The sequence below is a fragment of the Thermochaetoides thermophila genome, assembly GCF_000221225.1.
Source record: "Thermochaetoides thermophila DSM 1495 unplaced genomic scaffold scf7180000011814, whole genome shotgun sequence".
NCBI lineage: Eukaryota > Fungi > Ascomycota > Sordariomycetes > Sordariales > Chaetomiaceae > Thermochaetoides > Thermochaetoides thermophila.
Window position 1 is genome coordinate 848,228 of NW_006383030.1, and position 9,806 is coordinate 858,033.

The following is a 9,806-nucleotide window of genomic DNA, read 5'->3' on the forward strand; positions in this document are numbered from 1 at the left end:
TCTGCCCACTGTGCCGCCCTCTTTCTTCGCAGTTTCCATGCCAGATGTGATTGCTGCCCTCCATTTCATGTCGAATACACGCAACCTAGACATCCTGTCTGGATACATCTCGCTATCTTCATCCCTGGGCAGACCAAAGAGATTCAGATAAGCAAACGGATTAGGAGTTGTGGGCAGGCGGTAGATATTATCCCAATAGGCTCTTGGCTTGTAAGGTAGGGGCTCCTCTGGGCGAAAGCCAGTTTGAAGAAACTTCGCAAGAACCTGTATCTGTTTTGCCTGTGATTCGGGACCCTTTTTCATTCCCAAGGTTGCCTTTGGCGCAGAAGTCCAGCCCTTTGTCGTCATAGCTGAGGAGACATTGGGATTCCAGCCAAGCATTGAGCTGAAACTGTTCAGAGTTTTTAACCAACCCCCAGGACAGGAGACGACCTCATCCCCAGCGACTTCAAGAAGCCAATCCAAAACATTCAGGGTATCTGTGCGAACGTCATTTGACAGATGTGTCATGCCACCTCGAATGTACAAGAGGATTTTTTCAGCATGCGGTCTGACTTCTTGTGGGGGTAATGTCCGGAAGAGCTTGAGAAGTTGCACGCGCACTGAAGAGGCACCGTCCGTTATTAAAGGGAGCACCTTCGTTAAGACACCCACAGTCCCGACTGGATTGTTTGCTGGGTTGGCCGAAAGTTGGTTTGTGACATATGCCAGCGCATCTCGTCTTTGGTTATCGGACTTGGCATTGACGGCAAGTGTCAAGTTCTGTTTGAACAGTTCTGCTGAATCTAAGCCCTCTGTTGTAAGGGTTTGCTGATTGACGACAATGGCTAAATTCTAGTTAGCAATGTAAATCATGTATGCTCTTAAAGGTCAAGGCAAATACATTTCGTTTTGAAGCTAGTGTCTGTGAAATTGGAAGGCTTTTGCTTCGGCTTGCCGACTTTCAACTTTGGTTTCTGAGAGATGCCTGTTCAGCAACTTGTCTAACAAAGCCATGAGCTGGTGACCAAACCTGAAAGTCTTTTTGCTTTTCCTTCTTTTTCTTTGAACTGGAGCCCATGGTGGAGTGTGTGATTAGGTGACCGATTGACTGATTGATTATGCCAAACCTACTGACCACCCGCTTCACTCACACCAAGGTTGAAGACGTTGAACGTTGAATGAGTTCCAAATTTTGGCGGTGTAAGACGGCAGAATCTGCATTCTGCCTGGTAACCCCTGTCTCCACCCCACGCCAAGAGATCAAAGTGGGGCCCGTCACCTTCAGGAGTGCAGGACGGCCTGTCGGCACAAGCTGGCTGGGCATGCGCAGGTGATCTCTTTCAACAAGTCATCTCACTTCATCAACACCATTTTAGTATCACTTGGTTTGAGCCATTTCATGTCTGCTTGAAAACCTAGATCTTGGACTTATTTTAATCTTAAAAATCCATAATGGCTACAGTCTCAGATCCTGTGTTGGTATGTCTCCCTCTTGTCGAGTATGGCATTCTTACATAGCTGACAATCAGTATCCGCAAGGCTACGGGCCCTGATGCTCTCGAGGAAAGTTTGGGGCGGCTTTCCAAAAAGCCCGGAGTTAAAGCTGCAATTGTCCTCGATCGTGCCTCTGGGACGATTCTCAAGACAACGGGGCAAGTTGGGACCATTCGCAAACCAAAGCCGACCGGATCTTCAACTGAGTCTCCGTCACCGGCTCCGGCGGCCGGAGCTTTCTCGGGCGAAGGCGATGCAAGCAATTCCAACCAAAACCAAGATGTGGAGGAAGTCGCCGCATTGGTGTGGAATTTTGTCAACACTGCAGGCGGCCTTGTGGAGGAGCTTGATGCTGAGGTATGCTGTGCCGCTGAGAATTGTTGTGACCCAACGCGTGGGGCTGATCTTCTGCAGGATGAAATGAGACTCCTGCGTTTACGAACCAAAAGGCAGGAGTTTGTCATTGTTCCAGACCCGAAATATTTGCTCATTGTGGTCCACGACACGTCTTCGGCATGAGCTGTCGTGCCTACTTCCCGCAACACACGAGGATATGTTGCCATCTTTGTCAGTGGTCCAAGAGATGCTACTGACCTCTTGCCGCCTTCCTCGTGGAGGCAGAGCAGGATGGACTGCCTGCCAGCCGGAACAAAGTATGCTGGCATGTTGCCAAAAGGTTTCTTATTTTTACAGAGACGGCCATGATACCCACAGAATGACGATAGTTCCACCATGGGTTCTTTTTCGGTTACAATTACCAAAGTGGCGTTCTGAGAGCACACTCGTATACTACAACCTGCGTACCTATGTTTGGGACTAGTGGTAGTATGGGACTGCTTTCCAGGAGTTCGAAAGCTTGATTTGTGGACATGCACAACACGATGAGTCTGGCTCAACGGTTAAAACAGAACGCTGCGGCTCGGGTTTGCCGTCGCTCCAGACATCGGCAGGGGAGGCTTGGCGGTCGGCGATGGATGGCGGTCTATAACCGTTGTACGTTGCAACAAAACCGCCGACAAGTACCCCTCCAATTAAGGCACCCGCCGTTTTATAGGGCGGGCCACCGTTCAGTAATGCACCAAATAGCCCACGGAAAAGCTCAGTTTTTGGCCCAATATCGTACCAGAGATTCCAATTTCGAGACACACCCACCCAGCTCGTCACAAAATCTCCGCAGCCCCGCCACATGGTCTGGTGGGGTGTCGGAAAGCTTGGTGTGACAGGCAGCGGTCAGTAGGGTCCACCGTAACACCAGTGTTGGCGGCAGATATCATGCAGCATGAATTTTGTTTTCCATTCCAGGATGTCGGAGGTGTGGATGCTCATTGTTCGCTGGTGAGGGTCTATGATGGATAAAAACGCATAGCTGCTGTTGGTTGCTGGCTCTGGTCGATTTAGAGTTCTGAATCACGTATGGACTAGCATTGAACTCTTCGCGCCGCGCGGGCCGCCAGCGAGTAACTCAAAGGTCAAATCCGGGCCGTACTCGACTAAATATCCTTCGGCTTTAGACGAACTGAACCGTGATTGTTGTCCCTCTTGATCTTCAGTTTCACGGACGAAGCGCTTGCTGAAGAGGAACACAACTGAGAAGCGTCTGGCGCGAAAGGCCGACCTTTAAAATCGCCTTCTATCAAGCAGACCGTACAGCTACAAGGGCTGATTTGGTCACTCGACCCCCACACACTCTGTACCTGTTTTCGTAATGAGACAAAGCACCGAGACCGGATCTTAGGGCATACATCGAGAATGTCTTCTTCCCTTTGGATTTGGCGACGGTCTCCTCTGACACACAAAGGACACCAGGGACGCAGCAGCCAAGATGACGTCAACACTTCCAGCTCCACACGGCGAGAGGATGCCAGGGGTCGCCACATCAAATCTAAGTCGATGATCGAGAGCAAGCTAACGAAGAAAGACGTGGACGAGAATGAAACGAAAGCACGACGCGGTCTCAACCGAGAGTTTTTGTACAACCTCAAAAGTCGAATTACCGGGAAGCAACAAACAGCCCCAGCAGCCCCTCAGCGGGGAACGGCCCCGAAGTCACAGTCGCCAGCGCAGAGGCCAGCACAGCCAGGGCTCGGTCAGGGAGTGCTGAAGCCGCAGCCGCAGTTGCATGTAAGTCGTTGTTCCACGCTGGGCAACACCAGCCCCTGGCCTTTTGTGCTTGTTGATGAAGTGAGTTCCATGGATGCCTCATGAGCGTTTGCAAGCAATTTTACATTCATCTTTTTCACAATTGCATGCGACAACGCCCACTTGCCAGATGCGGCCCTCCAATGTGATGACAGTGTCAATTGCGCTGCGTGCCGCTCAGAATGGGGAAAGTGCACCCTCGCCAACGCTCGCCAACAGATTTGGAGGAGCCCAACAGGGGGAGTCCCGCGGCTGTCGTCACCCTGGAAGAATGAAGCCGCGTGACCACGGAATTGAACGTGCACCTGCTCGTACGATCTAGCCTGGCACATTGACACTCCAGCCGCCATTCTCACAATTGCCTACCTACCCTAACTTTCTTACTGAATTTCAATGGAGCTCCTGAGGGTTTTGAGAGCCCTAACGGCCTCACTTATTCTCTCACTCAAGGAACCATGATCACATGCAACTGACTGACTGTCGCCAATAATGCAACAGACCTCACAGCCATTAATATCAACTCCTCAGACACCGCGAAGACCTGTTAATCACAACAAGCCTCTTCCTTCACTTCCTCCCCCTGGCAGCGAACAGGCACGGGGCACGCCTGTTAGACCAACCATCAAAGTACCCCGCATCATGGCGAACCTCACCGAGTCAGAGATCGAGAAGCTCTTCTCAGGAGCGCCGCAGTACTTTGCCCGCTCTGAGGGCCACTACACCGGAGCCCCGCATCCCTCAGTGGCCTTCCCATGGGATGAGGCACTGGAAATCCGGGACCTTACCGACCACACTCAAATCGAGGATAAAGCATGGGGCTCGATTACAGCTTGGCCGCACATCACCCGAGATGTCAACCCCGACCGATCAGCCTCCCAGAGAGCTTCTGAAGAAAAGCGACGGGCTCACTTCTATCCCCGGTGCCGTGAGCGCCCTAACATGCTTAGTATGTTCGGGCTCGAAAAGGGCAGTCTGGGCTATCAAGCAGCTCTCGAACTGGGGGTTGCTGATTCCTTGCAGGAAGAGCAGTGGGGATTCGAGAGCCTGGCTGCCAGGCCGCATGCCGTGGCCGAGCAGCGCCAGAAGATGCTCACATCCAAGGATGGTCTCCGAAGTGTAGATGAGACAGTCATCATGGAACAGCTCATCAAGAACGGGAAGAGGTACACCGAAAAACATCTTCGTGAGAGGCGACTCACAAGTGAACTTTATAATGAGTTATTCCTGCACCTTCTTCACCCGCCTACCAAGGTACTGGACCACAGGGACCCATATAGCTTGGCTGTACAAATTATGGCTCTGGTCAAGATCCTTGCCACTCCAAATGTGTGGATCGACTTTTCTCATGTCGAGTGGCGCATTCGTCTGGGACAGTTACTCTGGAGCGTTCCGGGAGTGAGCGAAGGAGTGGATTTCTCCCAAGATCGGCCAGCAGAGGCGGCAGCCGATTTCCAGGAGGAGAGGTACTGGCTGTTACTCCAGATTTTGCTCGCCTGTGAATTGCTCGTCAGGCTGGATGCCATCACAGAGGGCGAGGAGCTTGGCACGGAGAGCATTAGGCCAGCTGAGGTCCATCGGTTTGAAAAGGAGGCAAACAAGACGGTGAAGTGGTCTCTAATTCTAGCCAGAGTTTGGCTTGAAAATATCGAGATCGTAAAGAGCGAACCAGCTGAGCCAGCTGCAGCTGAAGAGAAACCGTCTGGTTGGCTTGCAACACTCACCAAGCGCATGTCATTGAGCCGGGATCACGACTCGCATCACAGTCGCCCACCCACCTATGAAATCAGGGGAAAGCACATCCAGCGCCAGATCCGTGGCCTAACTCACTTTGCCAAACGTCTTCGTTGGCCAGGTATCGAGTCTCATGCATCACAAATCTCGCAGAACTGCCACGCCGTAGCGGAAGGTATTCCTATCAACACCTCTCTTTTGGACCCTTCTCTCAGTGACAGCCATCATGCACTCCATCATCGTCATTCGAATAACTCTCAAAGCCAATCAAAGCATATTCGGGCCCGGCGGAGGAAGATTGCAGCTAATCTTCAGGAGGGCGGGTGGCTTTCCAAGAGCTACCTCTCTGGTATGATTCTGCCGGGAGAAGCTCTGTGCCATTTCTTGATGGCAACCTTACTTGAGAACGATCCGGAGGCAAGGTCGAAACTAGGGATTATTGCAATCCTTTCCGGAGGGCTTATTTATTCAGGCAAGAGTTTCTGGAGCACTTCGTGTGTTGTGGGCCGTGTCCTCGCTGCTGGAAAGGGCGCCGTCGAATGCATGGGTTGGATCTCCAGTGATGTGATCCCCCAGGGTCGTGCTGATGGATGGGTTGATATTGCAGCTGAAGAACTTCAAGGTAAGTGAACTCTGCCGCTTGGCACAAAGCTACCTTACGTGCTAACTCGGATGCAGAGGATAAACTCCAGATTGACAAGAAGGCTCGACTCTGGGCCAAGCAGACCATTGAAAGAGAATCCCATGTCCTCGGGAATGCTCGGTCTGATCCAGCTGGTGTTTTGCCAGCTGATTTCGTCATTCCGACCGAAAATGTCTACCGTGATAAGCTTCCTCCTGTCATTGACATCAGGCTCACTAAGCTTACGTTGCATCCTGCGACCAATGCTGTGTCGACCACATCAATAGAGCGGTACGGAATCGCGCCTACAGGGACGGATCAAGCCCAGGAATTTCAGACCTATGCTGCTTCCATTACTTTCGAAGTAACCGATCTGGATTCCGGTGACAGGGCAAAGCATACATTCTCCTTGTCCAAGGACATTTATTTTGTAACAGCTCATCCATGCGTGCCCTCGCAGCATGTTAGGATCATGAAGTCACCATCCAGCCCTACAATCCGCCAAGTCGATCTCGATGGCACTGGCAACCCGGCTGGAAGAACTGCTAGTGTAGTGGGTAAGTGCTGATCGCTAAAGATGTTTTTTTTTTGAATTCAAACTTAACAAGTCGTAGGCCATCCTCTCCACAAGTACTACACGTATACAGTATTCCATCTCTCCGAGCTCCTAGTCAAACGAGACGCCTCCCTCGACGAGCTTTTGGCCAGTTACTCTTCCGCAACCCACCGCCCCACCATCACACCCGTCCCTGCCAGTGACGCCGCCAAAGTCCTCGTCATCGATTGCATCACTAACTTCCAGCCTCAGCCACAAGAGCACGAGATTCCTCTCTCGCCTGTCGTCAGCCGGTCAGATTCTGGCTCTACTATCCCAACTCCTCTGAATGCCGGAGTCGAAACCAGCAGTTCGGAGCCAAGTGGCAGCAACTTTGCCAGTGTTCTCGAGAGTGCTTCCCAGAAGATGCACTCCGAGACGAGGCGTAGACAATTTGGATCGGATATGGAGGTTCTGGCGCGGGCGATCTGTGCCGAGAAGGGATGGAATGCATTGATCAGCCGTCGCAGGAGGGGATGTCTGGCGTGTGCGATTCGGGAAGCGGGAGCGCTGGGATGGAAGGTAATTATTCGGGTTGACTGAATGGGGAATTGGCTGGGTCTTACGGTGATTTCAAAGTCTGGGAGGAGAAATAGGGTCGCTGAACCAATTGTTTTCTATGTCTGGATGTGTTTTGTTTGATACCCTCGGTGCCAATTTCGGTAGCCAAAAGTTGTAATTGAACTTTCACATGCTGAGCATTTCAAGTAATCTTGATGGTTTAAGGTATGATCATTAAGCCTAACGAGAGCATCGAAAACAGGCAAGTAGTAAAAACTCGGAAGAATGTAATCATACAACCTGTTGGCCATCCTTGATTATACGCTTACCAAAGTTATGCGAATCATGTACTTGAAACCTTGAATCATGACCCAGACAATGCCAACGGAGCTCAATCATGGATGCAACTCAAGACTCTAGAGGTCGCTCGGAGCCGACCATTCCTTCCATCCCTTCTTCTCGCCTGGAAGCCTTACCTTTTCCCACTCCTTGCGAGTAACATTACGCCTATCATTGTGATCAGCACGTTCCTCATCAAAACTGCACAAGACAGAGAAAACGGGGAGCTAGCCTTGACTAGCCCACAGAACACCCAAGTTAGGCCACTTACCACTCCTCAATGGGGATCCAACCGATATACGCCCGGTCACCGAACCCGCCAACCCAATAGACATGCTGAACGACCATCCGGACAAAGTGCGATTCATGCACTTTGTTGCCGGGGAGCCAATACTTCGCATCCGGATGGGTCCGAACAAAGCATGACGCCAGCTTGCTGCCCACTTCGCCCTTGAGATCATCACCATCGGGGATCGGTTCCAGATAACCGATGAGAGAGAAACGCGGTAAGTTAGCAGCTGAGTAAGGGAGAGATGGAGAATGGTGATGATCATCGTCCTCCTCATCATGTTGAAGATGATGATAACTCTCCCCGTCCAAATTCGAATCGGAATCGGAATCATACTCCTCATCATCCTTTTGGGTGCCTAACCCAAGGTAGGAAAACCATGACTTCCTCTCTGACCTGATGCGCTTCACCGGAGGATGTGGCGGCGTCCATTGCACAGCCAAGCTCACGTTGCTTCCGGCCGCGACGTTGCGGAACGTAGTACCGATGGTCACGGCGAGGATGGTCGGGTTGCCTAGGTCGTCGTCCTCGCAGTCTGCGATGTACTCCATGAGGCTGTAGGGCATACCTCCGAGGCCGGCGGGGCTGCGCTCGAAAATTGTTTCCGAAGGATCATGTATGTTTGTGACCTTGCTCTCGTCTGGGGGGAAGACGGTTGAGATCGTGCCAATGGGAGTGAGCGCCAGGATGCGCCGGCCCAGGACGGCGGATTCATAGGAGGTTGGGATTCGATATCTTCCTGAGAAATTGGGAAGCACAGCGGCGGTTGCCATTACCGCACTAGAAAGCAGCATGCCGGTGATAGTCGTAAACTTCATAGTGAGTTATGGTGGTTTGTAGATGGTGGACGTGTTAGAGAAGATAGGGAGATTAAAGGAAGAAGCGGAGAAGAGAGGAAGTTCTGCTTTTAAGCGGTCAAGAAGACGGTACTCTGCATGCTGTCCTCCAACTACGGAATATGTATCCGTAGCGCGTTCAACTACCTATGCGGTGCACTAGTCTGTAAGCAACCACGTCGTGATCACGGGTCCCCAATCCTCTGGCGTAAATCATACCTCCGCCAGTGCGCTCGGGACCCTGTTGGATCAACAAGAGCCCCCAGCGCCGCCAAGACTTTTTATCTGATCATCTCTGTTGATAAGCTGCGGGGATGCTACGTGTGCCCCGTATTCTCCCATCTTGTGGCTTGAGCGAGCAATTGGCAAGGCCTGGATGTTAAGCTCGCCATTGAAATGTCCAATGATTTGGCTGGAATTTGGTGCTAAGTTAGCATGTGTGGTTGGTATGTTCACTGACAGCCCGCAGTGATTCTGATCTCGCAAAACACCAGCTGGACTTGGGATTTTGTATCATGTGACTGATCACGTGAAACTTGGCAGTGCTTTGACCACACATTGTCGAGCCCCAGGTCAGCCCCGCTGGGCTCCCACAATTCTTAGGTAATGCAGGTCATAATCCACGAGAAATCATTGCCCCCAAGCACAAGTCACCGGTCGCAGACTCTTTTTCGCCGTCTCCGCCTCCTGCATCAACGCTTGAGAACTCTAGCGACCAAAACAGTCATTCAAAATGGGCAAGGTTCACGGAAGGTGAGACTTTTCAGCATACAGAATCTTTCTTGGGATATTCTTTCGACTTCAAGGAGATGGATTGCTGACTTTTCCACCCCCAGTTTGGCCCGTGCCGGTACGTCTTCCACCACCGAGCGATTGCTGTCGAGATCGTCGATGCGAACGCCGGGTTTAGCGATTTCCTGAAGATGGGCTCTGATCGGTACACATAGGCAAGGTCAAGTCTCAGACCCCTAAGGTCGAGAAGCAGGAGAAGCCCAAGACCCCGTATGTCCAACCAGCCCACGAATCGCGCGCTCGACGAGGCATCGCCGTCGGGCAGTCGATTGAAGTAACACAATATGCAGAGGTTCTGACAGCCGAATAGTAAGGGTCGTGCAAAGAAGAGGCTCCTCTACACTCGCCGCTTCGTCAACATCACTGTTGTCGGCGGCAAGCGCAAGGTTGGTGCAACTTAAGCCTTGGGAAGAAGGACGCCTGAAGCTGACACGAACACCCTTTGCAGATGAACCCCAACCCTGGCAACTAAATTCGCGCTCAACT

General features: G+C 51.8%; 3 protein-coding genes across 3 annotated transcripts; 2 read left to right on the top strand and 1 right to left on the bottom strand.

Annotated features, from left to right (window-relative positions):
• Nucleotides 1-1,434: 1,434 nt before the first annotated feature.
• Nucleotides 1,435-1,995, top strand: CTHT_0012680 (uncharacterized protein; the record flags this gene model as incomplete). Its single annotated transcript, XM_006691722.1, has 3 exons — nucleotides 1,435-1,461; nucleotides 1,522-1,833; nucleotides 1,891-1,995. The coding sequence occupies 3 exons, from the start codon at nucleotides 1,435-1,437 to the stop codon at nucleotides 1,993-1,995; spliced, it is 444 nt and encodes a 147-aa protein (XP_006691785.1).
• A 2,259-nt stretch (nucleotides 1,996-4,254) lies between these two features.
• On the top strand, nucleotides 4,255-7,106 carry CTHT_0012690 (helicase-like protein; the record flags this gene model as incomplete). Its single annotated transcript, XM_006691723.1, has 3 exons — nucleotides 4,255-5,968; nucleotides 6,025-6,525; nucleotides 6,583-7,106. The coding sequence occupies 3 exons, from the start codon at nucleotides 4,255-4,257 to the stop codon at nucleotides 7,104-7,106; spliced, it is 2,739 nt and encodes a 912-aa protein (XP_006691786.1).
• A 374-nt stretch (nucleotides 7,107-7,480) lies between these two features.
• CTHT_0012700 (uncharacterized protein) lies at nucleotides 7,481-8,510 on the bottom strand (the record flags this gene model as incomplete). The annotated part of the gene is made up of 2 exons (XM_006691724.1): nucleotides 7,481-7,604; nucleotides 7,675-8,510. 2 exons carry the CDS (start codon nucleotides 8,508-8,510, stop codon nucleotides 7,481-7,483), a joined length of 960 nt encoding a protein of 319 aa, XP_006691787.1.
• Nucleotides 8,511-9,806: the final 1,296 nt, after the last annotated feature.